The sequence below is a fragment of the Meles meles genome, chromosome 1 (assembly GCF_922984935.1).
Source record: "Meles meles chromosome 1, mMelMel3.1 paternal haplotype, whole genome shotgun sequence".
Classification (NCBI taxonomy): domain Eukaryota; kingdom Metazoa; phylum Chordata; class Mammalia; order Carnivora; family Mustelidae; genus Meles; species Meles meles.
In genome coordinates, this window is record NC_060066.1 from 120,636,505 (window position 1) to 120,658,517 (window position 22,013).

General features: G+C 36.0%; 1 protein-coding gene across 2 annotated transcripts; it reads left to right on the forward strand.

Annotated features, from left to right (window-relative positions):
• The first annotated feature begins 4,016 nt into the window (after positions 1–4,016).
• On the forward strand, positions 4,017–21,475 carry LRIF1 (ligand dependent nuclear receptor interacting factor 1). 2 transcript variants are annotated; one of them, XM_046020030.1, is made up of 4 exons: positions 4,017–4,925; positions 16,185–17,694; positions 18,868–19,140; positions 20,114–21,475. In XM_046020030.1, exons 1-4 carry the CDS (start codon positions 4,858–4,860, stop codon positions 20,549–20,551), a joined length of 2,289 nt encoding a protein of 762 aa, XP_045875986.1. In that variant the 5' UTR covers positions 4,017–4,857; the 3' UTR covers positions 20,552–21,475. The 2 variants fall into 2 exon arrangements, with proteins under 2 accessions (XP_045875986.1, XP_045875995.1); XM_046020039.1 differs by lacking the exon at positions 16,185–17,694 and having other exon boundaries at positions 4,226–4,925.
• The last annotated feature ends 538 nt before the right edge of the window (positions 21,476–22,013 follow it).

The following is a 22,013-nucleotide window of genomic DNA, read 5'->3' on the forward strand; positions in this document are numbered from 1 at the left end:
TAACTCTTTTATCTCTTTGGTAGATGACTACCTGAAGTCTTCCATTCTTTTCTCAAGCCCAGTGAGTAACCTTATGCTTATTGCTTTAAAATCTTGATCAGGCATTTTACTTATATCTGTTTCACTTAGGTCTCTGGCCATAACCTTATCTTATTCTTTCATTTGGCATGAGTTCCTCCACCCTGACATTTTATGTAAGTCTCTGTCTTCTTCTGTGTATTAGAAATTCCTGTTAGGTTTCCTGCTCCAGAGAGTCATGGCTTCATGAAGAAGAGGCCATATAGTGTAGGATCTGGTGCTTCAGGGGGTGTCTCTTTGTCCTGTGTGTGTCCTGCTATTGTGTTTTTGACTGCACTATCCTTCAGGCCAATCCATGGAGGCTCTCCTTCCCTGCAGTGGGCAGTGTCTGGACCTTTGCCACAATGTGGTAACTTTCATCCTAGTGAAAACAAGCTCTGGTCTACTTGTTAAACAAGACATGATATTACTTCCACTAGAACTGAAGCCCTGCAGAAATGTTTGGTTGGGAGAAGTGGTGTGGGCAGGGGTTTCTGCTGGTCTTCCGGGGGAAGGGTTTGCCACACCAGGATTTAGACAAATTTGGTGAAGGACAGTACTATGAGAGTGCAGGGGTCTGGAATTTGGTGTAAGCAGGCTAGGTAGCCAATTTTGTTACTGTGCTGTTCACTGCAGGTTGCTTTTCTCTTATGCTGAGGGGTAAGAAAATGGGGCCAGTTTCTTTGTCCCTGGAGCAATGTGGGAGGCAACAGAAATAATTTAAATGATTTAAAACTTCCTTTCTCCATCCTGTTCTTTCACTATGTTCTCTAACTGTTCTCCACCCAACTGCAGCTATCTTCTTCCCTTGCCACATACATTCATTGCTTTAAAACAGTCTTCAGCTCCCTCAGAAACATTTCTTAAAATGTTTCCCTTTTATAATTTAGATAAAGGAACCAGCAGCAAATGGTAGTTAGTTCATCATTGTAGCAGAATTCAGCAAGTGTTGTATTATAACTGCTGTTCATAATATTTGCAAAGAAAAATCTCTATTGTATTTAGTTATTTTCCCTTTTGTTTACTTGTATCTTTCTTTGGCTCCAATCTTGCTAAGTTTATCTCTTCTTTTTACAGATTTTATTTATTTACTTCAGGGGGGAGGGATAGAGGGAAAGGGAGAAAAAAAATTGCAAGCAGATTCTGCACTGAGCAAAGAGTATGATGTGGGGCTTGGTTTTGAGACCCAGAGGTTCTGAACTGAGCTGAAACCAAGTCAGATTCTCAACTGACTGAGCCAGCCAGGTGCTGCATAACAGTTTATCTCTATCATTGGTCTTATCAAAGAATAAGCTCTGGTCTTGTGAGTTTAATGAAAAATTTTTGTTTTATACTTCACCTACTCTTGTTTCTTTTGGTTTTGTTTTTTCTAATACTTTTCTTTGATTCTTTATTTTTTCTGTGTTCCAAGATTCATTGTTTATGTACCACACCCAGTGCTCCATGCAATCCCTGCCCTCCTTAATACCCACCGACAAGTTCACCTATCCCTCCATCCTCCTTCCCTCCAAAGCCCAGTTTGTTTCTCAGAGTCCACAGTCTCTCAGGCTTCATCTCCCCCTCCAATTTCCAATTCACTTTTCCTTTCCTTCTCCTAATGTCCTCCATATTTTCTAATACATTTTAAATTGAATGCTTAACTCATTTGCTTTAATCTTATTTTATGACAAATGTATTTAAGTCACTTAATTTCCATTATTTCTTCTTTAATTCAAGGGTAATTTAGTAAGAGCTTATTTAGTTCCTAAATGTCTCAAAGGTATTATTATCTGAACTGCTAATTTAATCAATTTGCAGTTGGAAAACATAGTCTGTATAGTATTGGTTCTTTGGAACTATCAGGGTTTCCTTTATTACCATTACCATTATATGGCTTATTTTCATACATATTCTACATATGCTTAAAAATAATGGTAAACTAGGTGACTTACTGGCTCAATCAGAAGAACATGTGACTCTTGATCTTGGGGTTATGGGTTACTTAAGTAACAAATTAATTAATTAAGAGAATGGTAAACTATCCAATGAATGGAGTTATTTATGTATCTACTGGATTGACTGGGTTTATTGTTTAGAAATTTGTTATCTATGCCAGTTCTTTGTCTGCTTCAACTATTAATTTCTCAGAGATGTGTGTGTAAAATCATCCTCTACATGTATTGACTTATGAATCTACTCATTTCTATCAGTTGTTCTTTACATTTGTCACTGTCTTTTGCTATCAATATATATTTTAATATGCTAATTTCTTTTTGACCTTACTCTCATCCCTTTATTCTGTAATGTTATTCTCTGTGCATCAGTTTCTTTAACTGTAGTAATTTTTACTAGTTGTTGAGTAAGAGTTAATATTCGTAAAATACTTGAATAGTGTTTGGCATAGAATTACATTAAGTATTTAGTTAGTATTGCAATGAGTAGAAGTGGTAATTAAAGCTATGGGCATGCCTGAAAACATATGAGGAGACATGACAGTTCAAAAAACATAAAAGGATCAATGATCAAGATTTAAGAAACTCTTATTTAATGGCTGGGAAGGGAGGGATAAACCTCCAAAGAAGACTGAGGAGAAGACAAAAAAGTAGGATGAAAACCAAGAAAGTATATTCCCAAATGCATCAAGAGTGAAGGAATAATTAAGTGCTGCTGAATACAGATCCGAATAAACGTGAGACAAACAGCATTAATTTGAATAGTTGAATGAGAGATTTAATGAGTACTGTGGATGCTGTGATGTATCTCTGGGACCTCCCTTGAGGAATAAAGTCTTATTCCACCAGTTGCTGGGAGTTCTGCCAGCAGACATGTCTCAGCTATCAACCTCCTTGAGTAATTGCTTTGGCTAAAGAGATCCTCCTTGCCTAAGGTCATATACCTTTCCTTGGCAAAGCCTGCATTCCTACTGGGAAAACTTTGAAAGTACATCACATGTTAGAGGTCTATGTGGGATACTTTGTTGAAACTGGGCATCACAACCTAGCTTCTCCCTCTTCCCAGTTTTACTTCCCCTCACTCCCTTCCCCAAATACTGATACCTAATAAATTTCCTTCACAGAAAAATGCATTGAAAAAGTCTGCTTCCCAAGGAAATTAATCTGTGACAATGAGTTTCATTTATAGGAAGAGGTGATGGACATGAGAACTGAGAATGCGAAAGATAAGAAATAAACAATAAACACATGGAAGAAGCTACGAATGGGCAAATTATTCAAGTAATTTGCTTTCACAGTTCAGAGAATGACCAAAACGAAGACAGTATAAAAGGCTCACTACCCTGCCCCTTCTTTAGTATGGGCGATATTCGACTGAAAGATAAATGCCAGTTACACATACAGGATTGTGTATCACTGAAACTAACCTTCAACAAAGATTAACAGCAATTAAAAAGTATTGCTCTGCTCAGCAGGAGGCCTGCTTCCTCCTCTCTCTCTGCCTGCCTCTCTGCTTGCTTGTGATCTCTGTCTGTCAAATAAATAAAATATTTTTAAAAAAGTATTGCTTTCTGTTAAGGTATCAGGACATTAAGCTCTTTAATAAGTATTAGCTCATTAAGAAGTTAGGGGAATGAGAAAACAGCATTTTAAAAAGATGAACATAAAGCTTTGATTCAGCCACCTTATGCCAGCCTTCTAAATTTGAACTGTCCGTATGAGCCAGTTTACATTTTTATTGTCTATACCTGATAAAACCGTCTTCTAAACTACTCCTCCCACAACTTCCCTCTCGTCCCAGCTGAACTAGAATGTCCACCCTTTAAACCAGACACTTAACCGTTTCTCAGCTAAGTGATTCAACAATAGGAATCAAGAGACTTCTGGAAAGGATTTCTCTGGCAATCCAAATGAAGATGAAAAAAAAGAAAAAAAAAACCTATGTGGAGAATAAACTTTTGTAGAATTAACGAATTAACTATATGCCATAAGTAGTAATTTTGACCGAGGAATGAGATGAGCGTGGGGTGGAGGAAAGGTTAAAACTAGAGCCAAAGCTTCAAGAAAAAGGAAAAAAACAAACGAGAAACCCCATAAAGCAGCAAGAAATACAGCGCTGGCTACACGCAGGCGTCTAAAAGGTTCACACACCACCAGTGCACAGAGTCCAAAAGAGCGTTCCGACGCCTTTTAAAGCACTGGCGGGAAAGAAAAACTTACACTAGCAGCTAACACATAGGCAGAAAATTTACGAATGACCCCGGAAACATTTTATTTTGCGTAGAAATCTTGAGAATATTCTTTTGTGATTCGTTACTTGATCCGGAAGAAGAGATAGCAAACGTCACTTGCGATTGGATCCCATCATAAGGGCGGTGCTTCAGCGAGCCAGTCACCTCGGCAACCGGACATGACGATCCCGGAAGCCACTGTCTGAGCTTTGCCCTGCTGGCGGCTGCGGTGGGCGGAGTCGGCCGAGCCCGTCCCGCACGGTCTTCTCCACTGACCCGGCACCTCTAGGGGCGGTGCCATTAAAGCCACGCCTTCCGTGTTGACTCCGGATAGCTCTAAAGCGATGTCGTAGGCTGGCCAGGGCGGAGACTCGGGCCGCTCCTCTCAGAGGCTAGGGCCCGAGCGGCGTCTTCAGCCGCTCGGATTCTTCCGGTTTCTGGTGGCTGTGTCGCGTCCTTCCGAAGGCTAGGGATACGCCCTCCCTAGACCGCGCCGTCGCCCTCCTTTCAGCATCGAACCTGAGTTGCTCCGGGACACCTCGCCCAACCTTCTCTCGCTCAGGTTCTCTCCCTTAGGAGGACCTCGGCCCCTCACTGCCCACTTCCCTGGATGTGCTGGCCCCTCCCACCCCTCTAAAATGTCCAATAACCTACAGAGGGTCTTCCTGAAACCCGCAGAGGAAAAGTCAGGCAACGCCTCGCAGTGGTAAGTACCGGTTTCGAATCTCCTTCGACACACTGCCCCTCGCCCGCCTCTTAGCAGGGTGCCGAGTCGGTCGTCGTTTCCGGACGCTCTGCGAGTCAGAGGATCTTGACCCCGCAGTGGAGGCGACTGCCGGGCTCGTCCCTTGGGCTACTCGGAACCTTCAGGCGCACCTCGCGTGGAAGCGTAAAGCCTCATCAGAGCCTGACGCAGGCAGCCTCGCCCGCGGCTCCGCAAGATTCCAGCGTCTCAAGTTTCATAGGCGAAAGAGTAGATCTCCACGGGAGAGGAAGACCAACATGGCCGACGCTCCTGTGTGACTAAAACTTTCTGGAAGATTCTCGCGCACTCGCAGAAAAACACGCCGCGCCCAGCACGGAATAATAGCAAGTGCAGCCCAGGTGGCGCTGGACCTTCCGTGGAAATAGCTATTATTTAAGAGTTAGTGAAAAGGAAAGGAAAAATTTGTGCAGATGATGAGTATATGAATTCAGAAACTGAAAAATCGATACAGAGCGAGGGAATGGATTTTTTAAAAATTTCAAATAATAGTTTTTATATACAAAGAAAGAAAAGTAGAGTACTTCTCCTGTGAAATCCATCCTTTGGAACAGCGTGTTTGAAGCAGGTGTAATGAGAATGCCGTCTCTTAATCGGATGTCTCTATAGAGGAACTCTGACATAGGGAGATCGGTATTTCTTAAAAAGACCTAGTTGCACATTTACAAGTTTTTTTTTTTAATCACTAAGTCAGTAGTTTGTTGTTGTTGTTTTTTTTTTTTTAAGGTTATGTTAGTCAAGATGAAATAAAACGGGAACAAAATTGTTAGAGAAGATCAAGTATTTTAAGTTGTAGACTCCATGGTCAGTGGATGTATAATTGGTGAGAAAAAACTTAATGAGTCTCTGCAGAAGGAAAATGTGAAGAAAACTTGGAAATTGGAATGTAAAATTCATGGAAGAGGATTTATGTTTGAAGAACATCAGTCTACCTAAATTTAACCCTAGCTTTGACATTTACTGTTCTGAGGACAAGTGCCTTCTCTCCAGTCTCCTTTCCAGTAAATAAGCGTTCCTAGAGATATTTTAAGGATTAAAAGAATGAGTATATGTGAAATACTTAGTGTAGGAAAAAAGAAAAGCAGTACTTATATGTTAGGTATTATTATTGTGAGAATACGACTGTATTTCTGTACAAATTTTAGCCCAGGAAATGGGTTTCTTTTAATTACAAGTAAACGCAAAACGGAATTGTAATAACGACTGAAAAAGCACGCACAATATTTGAAGAAGAAATGATCACTAAATGCGATGAGCCAAAACAATATGAAGAACTGCCAAGAAAGAACCGTTGCATTTTAAATCGTAAAAAGAGCCAGTTTGTGTGTACGGATAACGTTTGTTGGTTTCCTTTTGGTGGAAGCTGGGGGAAGAGGCAGAGATGGTGCTCTGTATGGATGACAAAAAAAGTGCAATTACTTCCTAATAACTGTTGATTTCTTCTTGTTTGTTTTGGTATCTGGATATTTTATGACATCTGACTTGCTGTAACTTAACACAGTTTGTCTTAGGATTGCATTGTTTTTCAGTATTAGAAATAAGAATAAGAACTTAACGTTTTTATTTATTGTGTACTTTAACTCTTTTATTCAGTTTCTAAGCCTTTGGCTATCTGTATATGACTTTTAAAAAAAAATTACAAACTGAATTGTATTTTGATTACATTCATCATAAGTCATTGGAAGTTCATTAATGCATTGGTTTATGCACTGTTTTCATCATCTTCAAGTGCATTTATTTCTTCAGATCACTGAGGTTTGACATCACATATTTGGAACATTACCAGATGCTTTTCTGAAACTATTTGACTCTTATTCTCGTTATTGCTTACATATTTGATCCTATTCTGTTTCGTAAGTAACAATCTGCATGATGTACAAGTATAACTTAAAAATCATTTGATTAATGTCAGCTCTTGGAAGCTTGGTTTCCTTACTTTTCTGATAATTTTGATGGCACTAAATCATCTTCATAAACTTAAAATGAGTATGATTTTATTTTCTACAGATGCTTGGATTTTTCTTGAGTTACTGCTGCTTGCTTTATAAAAAGTTTTTCATTATTGGTTTTCAGAATGTTTCTTTAATGTATATCTAATTCATCAGGGCATAAAGTATAAAAGTCTTTAGAGTACAAAAGAAAAAATCTAGAAGATACTTGTGATAGAAGGCATTCAGTTTATTTCGATTGGGGCTTTATTTGCAAAGAGCAAAGCAGGAGTTAGAATGGTATAGTAGAAAGAAGGTAAGCTTTGGAATTCTAGCAATCTAGATTCATGTCCTAGTTTACCATTATAGTATAGTTCAAACTTTTGGTTAAAAAACATTCACTGAGTGCCTACATGATAGACTTTGCTAAGTGGAGAGACTGACTAAAGAAGAGAATATGAACCATGCATGAAAAACCTTACAGTCTAGGGGGAGGTGATGTAAGACAGTTTTAAATAGTGTTGTGCACAGGATGCTGTGAGAGCATAGAGAAAGGAAGTTGTAGGAAAGGTTTATGGAGCACCTGAGTTTGGGAATATAAGTGTCAGCTATCCAATTAAAGATGAGTGCAGGCTGCGTCCAAATGGAGGGAACTGGTAAATAAAGAACCAGTATGACTTATTAACAGGAGTCAGTATTTTTGTTTGATTCTGTACTACAAGCAGGATAAATAGCTCTTAGTTTGCTTTGCTCTGCTGGAAAGATTAGACTTAATCTACTGGAGGTCATTCAGAGGATTTTAAGCAAAGGTGGTCATGTTCCTGTGTGCATTATAGATAACTGTTGGTAGTGTGGATTTGGGGGTGATGGATCAGGCATATAAAGATTCTATTTAAGTTGTCCTTTGAGAGAATTTGAGGGCCTGAACTAGCTGATGTAGAGCAAGGTTGGATTAAAAAAAATACAGAAGGGAAAATGGGCAGATTTTGTCAGTAAGTTGGCATGAAGAAAAGGGGATCAATTATAATGCCAAATTATCTGGTTAAGTATTGGTAAATTAATTGAGATGAGGTGAACACACCAAAAAAAAAAAAAAATAATAATCAGAGAGGTATTTGAATTTGAAACTCAGGCAGGGACAGAGCTGAAAACAGAGACGTAAGTCATCAGCTCAGAGAAATTATAATAAAAGCCTGTGATGATACATGTCAGAATAATGAGAATCAGGATGTGACTGGCAACTGGCTTCTATCTGCATTTAATCCTTTGTTGTTAGATGGGGAGCTAAAATTAGTGTCCTCAGCAGTGGGCTTGGTTTGGTTAGAAACATGATGTTTCATTATCAGTTTATTGTGCATTTACTTTTGTACAGTGTGTTATATTATCTTTACTGTTTTGGTGTGCAAGAAAGAGACATTGATACATATACCTGATGGGCTAACTGAAATCTGTTTCTCAGTAATCTCTCACTTCAGTCAGTTGAATATTTTGGATCCTGTTATGTTTGGTTTATGCTAAAGTAAATTCAAAAAAGTGGATGGGATTGTCAAAGAAAGCATGTAATTCTGAATAACTTATTTAATATTACTGAATCTCCAGCTATAAAAATCATAATGGCCATATCCGCATTGCTGATCTCTTTATCAGAATTAGAGTTAATGACGACTATTTACAATAATGGATCTATTATGTATATAATATTATGTAGTATATATTGTATGTTATTACATTATGTATATTGTGTATGTACATAATGTTAAATCATAGATGGAAAAAACTGTTCTCTAGCAGTTGAAAAAATACACTTCGCAAAAATATCTGCAAAATGTTCGTCAGCCTGCAAAATTTTTATCATTCCATTTCTTAATATGTGAATGTTTTATGTCAATACTAGAATAACTAAAAATGTCAAAAGTTATGTAAGTATGTTTAATATACTTTTTATTAAAAGTTCTCATACCTTTTTATTCAAGTTCTTACATTGTCAAAAAACTACCTAATTCATTTACTTATTTTTGGACACCAATTGTATATTTTAATGGAATATGATAACTAGCGTATGTTGGGAATTTATCATAATTCCAGCGAGTTATTTCATTTACTTCTCATTGCAAGCCTTACTGTCCCCATTTTGCAAATGAAGAAACAGATTCAAAGAAGTTAAGCAAATTTACTTCAGTTAATTAACTAACAATTGGAAGAGCCAAGATTAGAATCCTATGAACTTTCTAATGTATTCTTTTCACTTTTTTTAAAGTCTTAAACTTTACTGTGTTTGCAGTATAGTTCTCAGTTGAAACACCAACTGATTTAAAGTAACTAGCACATTGATGATTTTTCTAAATTTTTAAATAACCAAACCAGAGCATGGGATGCAGAATCTGATTCTAATTTTAGTTCTAACATTAGCTAGCAGAATATGATTTTTAAGAAGGAGAATCTTTATGAGGTTTTGTTATAGGTTGGTTTTTATTTTTTTTTTGCTCTTTTTGAATTAGTTATAGTTTAAATGGAATGTCTTTTCTAGATCTGAAAAAAAGTATACTAATTGAAGAAGTATGAATTTCACCCTGATTTATTTCTTTTCTTAGCATTCTACATTCCAGTTGAATTTTTAGAACTTACTCCATTTGCTGCTAGGAAATCATGGTGCTGTGGTTTTGTTTTGTTTTGTTTTGTTTTAATGATGACTTGTAGCAGGAGATAATTCAGCTGATATTTTTACAATGTGCCAGTTGCTCTTTTAGGTGGAGAGGATGTGAGTTGGATAATGAATTGGATAATGAATTGGATAATCTACCATTAAGGAATTTATGGTTTCTTGTAGGTTATGTGAATCTATATTGATACACTGACATAGAAGAAGTTGTACTTTCTTTCGTTTTTGGGGGGGGAAGGGAAGAGAGGAAAAATGAATGATGAGACTTGAAAATAGTTTGTGCAATATAAATGTTTTCTGTAAAGCAGAAACATATAGGCCGTATAATGAAATATGTGAATGAGGTATCAGAAGCCTGTGTCCTTTGTTTAAAAACCATACCAATTAAAAATGTGCATTCCCATATGCAAATAACTATAAAAACATCATAAAAGTTCTGCTGTGTTGAAGCTTCTAGTCTGTGAGCCAGATATTATTGACAGATTCATTGACAAAAGTGTGTAAATAAAAGGAGACTAAAGAAAAGGTATTGAGATAGTTCAGTTAAAGTGGAAATTTGAAAGAGCTCCATTTTTTATATAAATTTTTTGAGGGCCTACTATACTTGGTATTGGGGGAATCATTACAAAGTAAATGATATAGTCTCTGTAAGAAAAACAAAATTTACTTAATTTTTAGAAGACATTATATAGAAGGCATTATATAACTCCTAGCATTAGTGGCATCAGTGGGAGTACTTTAGGCATTTTAAGTTGGAAGAAATTAATGTGAGTTTGACAGACTTGGAAATATTCGTGGAGAAGATGGTGTTGGTCCTCAGTTTATAGCTATGTTTTAAATTGTTGAAGAAAGAAAGAAAATAACCTGAAGAATACTTGGAGTAAATAATATACTTGGGATAATCAGGAATAATCCTCCCTTCCTGGGAGGATCAGAGATTTTTAAGTTGAGAAGTTATAGATGGTACTGTTGTAGAGATTGGTTGGATCTAGATTTTAGACGATTTTCCAAGTCAAGCTGAATTGGCAATGATGAATCATTGGAACTTTGAGAAAGGAGGTAACAGGATGAAAATAATGCTTTAATCTTCCAGAGATTAAAAACTTAAAACAGTTTAAAAGTGAAGCAAAATACAGGGGTGAGATAATGAGAACTGGACATAAGGTGATGCAGGTCTGATCTAGATAGTAGAAGTGGCAATGGTGAAAGAGAAAAATGAGTAAAAGCTATAAAAAAAAACCAACTTTACAGACTCAGTGATTCATTCACTATGCATTTATTGAATGTTTATGCTTTGTAAGCATCTATACAAGATACTTAGGGTGAATCAAAGGTCAAAAGGGTGATAAAGGTAAGTCAGAGACGACTAGGTGATTTAAAACCCAAGTGACTTGGGAAATAGTGCTAACCTATGACTGGATGACTGGATGGTAGGATTAGAGTACTAGTTAACAGTAGAGAGGAATTTGAACTTTAAAGTCATGGTTTAAAAAAAAGTCATGGTAGGGGCGCTTGGGTGGCTCAGTGGGTTAAGCCTCTGCCTTCAGCTCAGGTCATGATATCAGGGTCCTGGGAATGATCCCCGCATCGGGCTCCCTGCTCAGCGGGAAGCCTGCTTCCTCCTCTCTCTCTGCCTGCCTCTCTGCCTACTCGTGATCTCTGTCTGTCAAATAAATAAATAAAATCTTAAAAAAAAAAGTCATGGTATTAAAATGGTATTAAAAGTGAAAATGTTTGGTAAGACAACACAGATAAGGAACCAAGGTCAATATTGGGGAATAGGAATAAAGGATATAACTATGGGAGTCATTATTGCAAAGGCAATAGTTGAAGCAGTTGATGGAATAGTTGAAGCATTTGGTTTTATCTTTAAGGAAGAATGTCTTGAGAAACGGGTCAAGAGTTGTGCTTTGGGGAATAGTAATAGTTGAATACTTAAAATGCAGAACATGAATAAGAAAAGAAACATTTAAAAAAAAAAAGCAAATTGTGCGCAGTGGAATGCACATTAGGTAGAGGTCCACAATGTGCAATTAGCTAGCAATGTCAGTTTCACTAGGGGGCACCTAGATAATGAGGATAAAGACAGATTTAACTGTGAGAACATAACTTGATAATCTTTGAGAATGAAATGTAGTAGAATAATGGGAAAGAAAATAGACTGCAAAAGAGAATGAATTTCTAGGTAACTTTTTGGCATATCAGTGACCAGAAGTTGGTAGATGGTCTTAATTGTGGTTCCTGAACATTATCTACCAACTTCCTGCCACTGAATCCAGAACACAGGTCACAATCATCTCTCTAATCCTGTGTGACTTTAGCAATTATATGGATAATCTGTTTGTCATCTAGTCTTTCAGTACAAAGTTCTTTTTCTTCGGTGATCTTATTCTCCATTCTGTTGCCGTCCATCCACTTCTGTACTTCTTGTTGTAAGATTCAATTGCTGCATCTATGAAATTTTTGATTCAGGCATTCTCTTTTCTCAACACCAGTTGCAGTATTTCTAGCTTATTCTTTTAAGTACCCACTCTGTGTGTTTTTTTTTTTTAACTTTATCTGGCCTCCAGTCCAGTAATCCCTTCATTTTCTAGTTTTGCCTTCTACTTTTGCCTTTTGTGTTCTCATTCATTTTCTTCTCCTGTTTAGATTCTATATCCCCTCATTTTAATAATTTTTACCAATATCCTAAATTATTTTGTTCCTCTTTGACTTTTTTGCCCCATTCTTCTGAAGCCGCTCCAACTCTGGATGAACTCAGGGATTTGCTTTTACTTTGCTTACACCCAATGAGACAAGGAAGATCTCACAAAAGCACAGACTGGTCTCACTATAAATTCATAATCTACCTATGTCCTTAGCCATCTTGGACTGTTGCAGATCTTTTTGATTCTCCTCAAATTTTTGTTTTTGCTCTGATTTCTTACCTCCTTATCACACCTTATACTTAATTACCCCTCTTTATCCTCTTCTCTTGATAACTCCTATGAGCATTAATATGTGCTCTGATTCATTTAACCTTAAAAAAGAGAAAACAGATCCCTTCTTGACCCCATTTAGCCTCCATCTACTTGCCAGTCTTTATCTTCCCTTTAACAGTCAAAAGTTCATAAAAGTTGTCTGTACCTTCTATCTTAATATCCTTTCTTCACGTTAATTCCTCTGCAACTTTTTTTCTCCACCAAATTGTTTTTTTTTAAGATTTTATTTATTTATTTGACACACAGAGAGAGACAGTGAGAGAAGGAACACAAGCAGGGGGAGCAGGTGGGAGAGAAGCAGACTTCCTGCCAAGCAGGGAGCCAGACTCAGGGCTAGATCCCAAGACCCCCGGATCATGCCCTGAGCTGAAGGCAGATGCCTAACGAGTGAGCCACTCAGGTGCCCCCAAACTTTTTTTTCATGCAAGTTTACATTTTAATCTACATCTTACTTGGCTTGTTAGAACTTTTAAATAGACTTGCCTATTTTCTCAAAACTCTCTTCCTTTGGCTTCCGTTGCATCAAAATCTCTTGGTTTTTTTTCTCCTGCTCAAAGAAAATGGGAAACTGCTGAACTGTTTTAAGCAGGGAAGGATCAGTTTTAATGTGATGAAAGCTTTTAAAGGGAGAGACTGTGGCTGAAAAAGAGACCAGTTATGAAGCTCCTACAGTAGTCCAAGCCAGCAGTGATGTTTGCTTGAATAGAATGAAGAAAAATAGTTTGGAAAGAATTGAAAAGATTAAAGGAAATTTAGGAGATAATACCAACAGGATTTTGTGATAGATTAAATGTAGAAGATTAGAAAGCAGGAAATTCCTTGTTCTGATTTATGATATGCCACTTATCATAGGAGAAGGAAAAAAAAAAAACACTGGAAAAGGCCATGTTGAGTTTTAGGTGCATTTGAAATTCTGAATGGAAATGTCATGAGGGTAGTTGGGTATATAAGTCTGAATCTCCAAAAAGCTAAGATGCAAATCCTTTAATTGTTGCTGTATAAATGGTAATTTATTGAAGTCATGCACATTAAAGAAATAATTGAGAAAAGCTTAAAAATAGGAAGAGAATTCAATCTCAGCTTTGGTGAATTTCAGCATTTGAAGGTTGATTCAGTTAGGATGAGTTGACAGGGAAGACCAAGGAATTATTATGGAAGTAGAGAATGTCCTATCTAGGAAGCTTTTAAGAAAAGGAGCAAGCAGGGGTGACTAGGTGGCTGAGTCATTAAGCATCTGCCTTCCACTTGGGTCATGATCCTTGAGTCCTAGGATTGAGCCCGCATCAGGTTTCCTGCTCAGCAGGAAGCCTGCTTCTCCCTCTCCCACTCCCCCTGCTTATGTTCCCTCTCTCACTGTGTCTCTCTCTGTCAAATAGGTAAATAAAATCTTAAAAAAAAAAAAGGAGCAAGCATTTTTGTTCTCATCCAAATATAGTGTATCTTTTATCTCACCTAATGATAATTGCCCGTTTACCTGTCCATGTACCCAACCAGTTTAAGTTCTTTTGGGGATTGTGGGTCGAACTAGCTTGGAGACAAGCAAATATTTTCTGTAAAGAGCCAGATAGTAAATATTTCAGGCTTTGTGGTCCATATGATCATTTCTGGTGTAACTACTCAACTGTGCTGTTGTAGCATGAGAGCAGCCATATATAGTACATTAAAGATGAGTGTGACTGTACTAATAAAACTATTTATGGATGCTGATATTTAAATCTCATAATTTCACAGATAAAATACTGCTCTTGTCACTTTTAAAAACCATTTCTAATAGAAAAAAACATTCTTAGCTTATGGACTGCACAAAAACGGGTAGGGGGCAAAATTTGACTGAAGGCTCTAGGTTACTGACCCTTTTCCCATAATCGAGCCAGGTGCCTGAACCATAACAGACACTCAAGTAAATTTTTGTTGAATAAATTAAAGTTTAATAAGTTCAGGCCTTTTTTCTCTTTTTGGGGGAGTGGGGAAGTAATGAAAGTAGGTTTCTTCTTTAAGTCTCGATAGTGAGAATTCATACATTTATGTTCATGCTTCTCTTTAGAGAAGTTTTAGAAAGAAGAAGAAGAAAGAAGAATTAGAAATTAGAATTTAGAAAGAAGAATTTCAAAATTAAGCAACTCTTAATTTGCTAAAAGTAAATTTAACATTTTGAAGCACTATCAAGTGGCCAGAAAACAGTTTTAAATATTTAAAAAGATTTACTTGTATTATTTTGGGGTACAGAAAGGTAAAACTGAGTTCCAGGGCTTCCTAGAATGCATAGAATTTTTGGCGTTGATTTTGACTAGTATGTAGGTTTTAAAAACACTTATGGGCAGTAAAATACACCTTTACATCATTGAGAATGCTATTTATTATTTGTTTTCATTTGATCTTAGTCATATAAGGTCATACTGTTGGTAGGACATGAACTCTGCATTTCTGTTGCTAGGATTTAGCATGAGAGACAGTCTATATGCAAGTGAACAAATAGATTAATATATATTGACAACTTATGATGTATACCATGAAGGAAACTAACAGGTGTAATATTATACACTAATTATGAAAGATGGGCAAAGATAGTTAAAGTGGTTAGAGAATGTATCTCTTGGGAAGTATTATTAATACTGACACTTGAGTTATGTGGGTGGGAGAGGAGAGGAGTAGTTAGGTAGAGAGAGAGCACAGGTGATTACTCTGAGTCCCATGAGAACTGGGTATTTTCCAGGAACTAGAGTGGTTTTAGGCATAAATAACTTGAGTTATCTGTATTGAAGAAATCTACAAATAATTGCTTATAAAATAGAGATTGGTATATTTTGGATTTTTAAAAATCAGTGTCTGTACTAAGATATAGCTCATAAGTATCAGGATCAAAATAGGCTAGTTAAAAAAAAAATTTCCACTGTGTTCCACGTTCATTGAAAACCACTTAGCTGAAATGGCGTTGCTGTTATTTATATGGATTGACAGGCAGTGGGAACTAATATGAATAATTTCCCTACCAAGGGCTTTTTAGCACCAAACTTCAAATGTGCTAAAACATTAAGTCAAGGAAGAAAATGATTCCTACATGAGTAACTCCATTTAGTCTCCGAAAATGTGGTATACTAAGGTATCACACCGTAAGAGATTCCTTAAGCAAAAGAAGGATGGCTGACAGTAGGACTTGTGAGTCATTGTCAGTGGAAAGAGCACAGCAGATTGGAAAGAGGGTAGAAAGGAGTGAGGGAAATAGAATAAGCATAAATGGAGGTGAAATGAGAATCCTGGGCAATCAGAGTGAAGGAGGAGGACAATAGGAAATAATTCAAGTAAAAAAAAGGAGAATACTACTAGTTTAAGAGGAAAATACTCTAATAGACATAATTATATACAGGGTAAAACCTTAGAAAAGTCTAATTTACCCATTGCCTAACCATATGAGCTATTCTAAATCGAAGCTGATCATACCTTTGATTATCTCTCCTACTTCAAAATCTTTGTTTTGCAGTGTTTCACTTTGAAAATTCAAAGTGACAAATTATATACTTTTACCATATTTTATAAATTTTTATCTTTTTAAAATAATATTTGCAAATATCTGTTTTTTAATAAAATGTATATACCGTCTAGTATGTTGTATTGATTTACTCAATGTTCTTTTAAGTGTTTCAGGCTGCATGTACCAAGTAGTTCAGACGATTGGCTCCGATGGAAAAAATCTTCTGCAATTACTTCCAATTCCTAATTCTTCTGGAAATCTTATACCGCTAGTTCAATCTTCAGTCATGTCTGATGCTTTGAAAGGGAATACAGGAAGCCCAGTTCAAGTTACTTTTCAGACTCAGATTTCCAGCTCTTCCACAAGTGCATCAGTTCAATTGCCCATTTTTCAGCCAGCCAGTTCTTCAAACTATTTTCTTACAAGAACAGTAGATACAGCAGAAAAAGTTAGAGTTACTTCTGTGGGAACTGAAAATTTTACCTCATCAGTTTCTAAAGTTCAGAGTCATGGTGTGAAAATTGATGGACTCACCATGCAAACATTTGCTGTTTCTCCCTCCTCAACACAAAATGATTCACCTTATATTTTAGTAAATACTCAGAGTCTTCCAATGACTGTGAAGTCTCCAGTTTTGCCTTCTGGGCATCATTTACAGATTCCTGCCCATGCTGAAGTGAAATCTGTACCAGCGTCTTCATTGCCTCCTTCAGTTCAGCAAAAGATACTTGCAACTACAACCACAAGTACCTCAGGAACAGTTGAGGCCTCCCAAATACCAACCGTTATTTACGTATCTCCTGTAAATACAGTGAAAAATGTAGTTACCAAGAACTTTCAAAACATTTACCCAAAACCTGTTAAAGAAATAGCAAAGCCAGTGATACTAAATACCACACAAATTCCAATGAATGTTGCTAAAGAGACACAGTTAAAAGGTGGTCAGCATTCTCAAGCTGCTCCTGTGAAATGGATTTTTCAAGAAAATCTACAGCCTTGCAGTCCATCTCTTGTTCCTGTTAAGTCTTCAAATAATGTGGCTTCAAAGATTTTAAAAACTTTTGTAGATAGGAAAAATTTGGGAGATAACACTATAAATATGCCATCACTGAGTACTGTCAGTCCTAGTGGGACACAATCCAAAAGTATGCCTATTAAAGATAATGCCTTGGTTATGTTTAATGGGAAAGTCTATCTATTGGCTAAAAAGGGGACAGATGTTTTGCCATCACAAATTGACCAACAGAATTCTGTTTCTCCTGATATTCCACCAAGAAAAGATACATCACAAATAGTGAGTTCAAGTCCAGTCACAGAAATATCCAGAGAGGTTGTAAATATTGTTTTGGCTAAAAGTAAATCTTACCAGATGGAGACAAAATCACTTTCAAATACTCAGCCTGCTTCCATGATCAATCTAAGGGCAGAGAAGAATAAAAAAGTGGAGAAACCATCTCTTTCTACCCCAAACCCACATAATATGAATCAATCCATTAACTACTTAAAACAGAGTAAGACTTTATTCACAAAGCCACACTTTCCAGATGGATTTAGTACAGTACAAAATGCCCCCAGAAAAGGAAATATCATCCAGAGCATAGAGAAAATAAGTTCCTCTGTTGATGCAACAACTCTTACTTCACAACAGTGTGTTTTCAGAGACCAAGAACCAAAGGTAATTTTCCCACGTCAGGGTGTTCTTTTTTTCTATCTATATAGAAAATTTTCCTTTCTTAATTCTCTAGTTAGTTACCTGTGATATCTCTTTCCCCCTCCTTTCCCATCCTCCACTCCCATCACACAAATACCGTACACACATGAATGCTTAATTAAGTCAAAGCTTTCATCTGAAAGAAATGTTTGAGGAGCATAATAGAGTACAAGCAGTACCTTTCTCTTAAATCATTTGGCATGCCAAATCTTTAAGACAAAATCAAACAAACAAAAAACTCAGCAAAAAAAGTTTAGAAGAGTTGGTGAGAGATAATGTGACTTCAAAGCTTGGTAAAATTCTGTGTATATATATACATTTGTACACATATATATACATATATGTACATACATATATTTACTAGATTAATGTTAGTGTATGAAAAGATTAATACTATGCATCTAGGAGAGCTGGGTTTTTTGTTTGTGATGGTGGGTAGATGTCTGGCAGTTTTTTTAGGTAGATGGTAGAAGGAATAGAATGGGACTGATCAGTACTTTTCGGTCATTTGTGGAAATAGGATTTATCAACATCTTTTTTTGTTGTTAGTAGACAAGTTTCCCTTGTTTTTTTTAAAGCCCTTTCTGACTCTTCAATTATTCAGCATATCCACTTAGTTACCTTTCTGTTGTACTTAAGGTATGTCTGTCTGTGCTAAGTATTTGTGCCCACTCTTTCCTTATGGAGTGATCTCCTTAATAATGCCAGTGTTTCCCCCCTTCAGTATGGAATTCATTGAATTCTAGATATGTAAGGAGGTAAATTCTGAAGTATAAGATTGATTAAAGCCGTAAGACTTTTCCAGAAAACTACAATTTCCAACTAATGTTTTATAGACTATTTTTAACTTATCATTAGTTTGTATTCTTATTTCAGTTTGAGAATCAACTGTCTGTTTACCTTTCTAGTGCAAGAAAGCAAAATAAATGGGAAATCTTAAAGGAACAGTTTAAGTTTGTACTCAGTTAAATTCATTTTTTCAAGTGAGGGTGGTAAGACAAGGGTAATGTAAACCCCATTTAGGACTTCAGAGTATGATGTTTTAAGTAAGATGAGATGAACACTTAGCTGCTAGTCTGATAAAATAGCTTAAGTAATTAGCAGTATTGTTTGTGTGTTTTGTTTTCCTGATTCCAGATCCAGAATGAGATGGCATCAACATTTGAAAAAGTTACTCAAGAAAGAAATGACAAGAACCATTCCCAAGGAGGAAGCAGTAAGGCATCATATCTGAAGAATGATGCAGAATTTAAAAAGATATTTGGCCTCACTAAAGATTTGAGAGTGTGCCTTACTCGGATTCCTGATCATTTGGCCTCTGGAGAAGGTTTTGATTCCTTTAGCAGTTTGGTGAAGAGTGATACTTACAAAGAGACTGAATTGATAGTGAAGGAAGAAAAGAAAAAACAGGTAATAGATTTTTGATGTCCTTTGAAGTTACTCTACAGGTTCATGAATGTATTTTCTTAATTTGTTTTTTTAGTCTTACATTAATATACATGGTAGTTACCAAATTTGCATATGTGTATATATTATATGAAATCAGTGTTAAAGAGAACCATATATACAAACGTAAAAATACATCTCCAGTTAAAGATGTTGTATTAAGTGTTTCTACTCACCTATTTATTTTTTTCATCAAAAAATTATAAGAAAATTCCCATAACTTTTTAAACTAGTTATCCTACTTTGAAGACCCTATGTAAAATAAATAATCCAGCATGATTCAGTAAGCACTGGATGTTAAACACAACTAATGAATAATTGAACACTACATCAAAAACTAATGATGTACTATATGTTGGCTAATAGAACTTAATAAAAAATTTATAAATAATCCAGATGTAGGGAAAATATAAGCATGTAGATGTTCATTGCAGTATTATCCTTAATATAAACATTTTAAGAACTCTACTTGGTCAGTAATGGTGAAAAGAAACAATCTGTATAACTTTGCCTATTATTCTACTTAGAAGTCTATCATTATACTGTTTAATATCCTCAACTTTAGATCAGAGACCAGTGAACCTTTCCCAATGAAAATCTTCCATATATGCTTACTGTGGAAAAGGAAATGAAAAATTAAGTCAATTCTTTTTCTCAAGTACTTTACAAATGGCTGTTATATTTTGGTGATAAATTGATACATCTAATACTTAAGTAGGAAAATGTGAATTAAGCAATTTCTTCTCTCTGAATATCAGTAGGACACTGCTGTTCATTTTAGTACTGTACAGTGGTAAAAAATTTTTTGCTGTAGTTCTGAGTATATTTTGTTGAGTTTAATAAGTATCTGTTACCTGCAGAGCCTGTTAAATTTGAGAGCACACTGTCTATATGGCAATAATTTGGTTTTCTTTTGGAATCTTACTCAACATAACAGAGTTTTGATAAGAAAAGAAAAGCAAAAACCCTTAAGAAGATGGATCACACAAAGAAGAGAAAAACTGAGAGCCTGTATAACACAGCTGCAAATGGAGGAACTAATGTCACCAATTCCCAACTCATCAACAGTGTTTTACCAACTTCAGATGTATCACGCCATAACTTTCTCACAAGCCGCAACAAAACCAGAGAAGAAAAGAGAACTGAGGTTGAACATTATACCCCTGAGAACCAGGAAAAAGGCACATTGAGTTCGAATGCAGCTTTTGAACAAAGTCATTCCTTTAATAAAAATTACACTGAAGATATTTTCCCCATGACGCCACCAGAGTTAGAAGAAACCATTCGAGATGAAAAAATAAGAAGACTTAAACAGGTGCTGAGAGAGAAAGAAGCAGCTCTTGAAGAAATGCGTAAGAAGATGCACCAAAAATAATAAAATACTGCTATCCTTAAAGACTGCAGTGAAATAGCTGTGATTTTTTTCATATACTTTTGCATTAAGTTAATTATAGATGCATTCTGAAATGTCTTTAAATATGGAACTTGTTTTTTCATCAGTTAATGATTAAATTTTATTTAAGGACTACAAAAAAGGTTGATTCAAACATGCCTCTTGTGAATAATCTACATGGGGTATCTGAATCTTTGTCTAGATACCTTTTTTTGGGGAAGGAAAATTTTTCTATTTTTCTATTAATTAGAATTCCCAAAGTTTGATTATTGGTGCAAGGTTTTTTGTTTTTGTTTTTAATTGTCTGCATCTTTAGCTGAACTGCACAGGTGTTATTCCAACAGTAGAGAATTTATTGTATACTACTGAAATTATACAATCCAAGGGAGGATATCAGCTCTAAACTTAGCCTTGCCAATGGGCTTATATATGTACTCAGTCTGTATCCATTGTTGTAAATCTATTTTATTTCATGAAAGAAAATGTATTATAACAGTATTATTTAAAAATTCAAACATTTCTCAGAGTGAGGGGCACTTGTTTTGTGGCTTTTACAAAGTAGTTTTATATAATTCAAAATGGGTTTTAGAATCCAGGCTATATAGTGTAATATTTGCTTAAAGTGATAAGTTATTATTCCTAGGTAAATGCTTCTTCTTCTTTTCCATCCTCTTCCTCTTCTTCTCCTCCTCCTTTTTTTTGGATTATGTACATATGTAACTATGTGAAAAGTAAATCTGAACAATGGCCACATTTAGTACTTTTTAAAAATTGTAAAGTATACTTTTTCTTAATGGAGGCAAAATTTTTCTGTCTGATTATGTTTGATTTGGAGAGTTCAGGAGTTGTATGGGGATAGGGATTAATGGGAATAAAGAAAAGTTTACCCCACCCCCTCAAAAAAAAGATCTCCAGAAGTGAGGTCACATAAAAGTTATACACACTGAGAAAAATGCAAACTAATCAACGAAATTCTTCTGCCTTTTCTTCTTGTAACAGTTTTATTGAGATAATTCATTTACCATAAATTCACCTCTTAAAAGTGTACAATTCAGTGGTTTTTATTATAATCACTAAATTGTGCAACCATTAACATGACCTAATTTTAGGACACTCTCATCATTCCTCAAAGAACCTCATTCCCATTAGCATTCACTCCCCAGACCCACCACCCCCTCAGCTGTAGGCAACCACTAATACAGTTTATGTCTCTAGGGACTTGAGGAAATTCATAAGCATGGTAGGAATTATTCAGGATGTTTCCTTATGTGATTGGCTTCTTTCATTTAGCTTAATGTTTTCAAGGCTCATCAGTGCTGTGGCATGTATTGGTACTTAATTCTTTTAAAACTTGCTGAATAATATTCCATTATATGAATATATCACACTTTGTTTTCCATTCATTGGTTTATGGACATTTGGGTTGTTTACACTTTTGGCTTCT

Excerpts from the sequence above, each read along its gene's own strand:
- LRIF1 (XM_046020030.1), top strand. The coding sequence starts at position 4,858 with ATGTCCAATAACCTACAGAGGGTCTTCCTGAAACCCGCAGAGGAAAAG. Across the intron at positions 17,695-18,867 it reads TCAGAGACCAAGAACCAAAG|ATCCAGAATGAGATGGCATC; the intron begins GTAATTTTCCCA and ends TCCTGATTCCAG. Across the intron at positions 19,141-20,113 it reads AGGAAGAAAAGAAAAAACAG|AGTTTTGATAAGAAAAGAAA; the intron begins GTAATAGATTTT and ends TCAACATAACAG.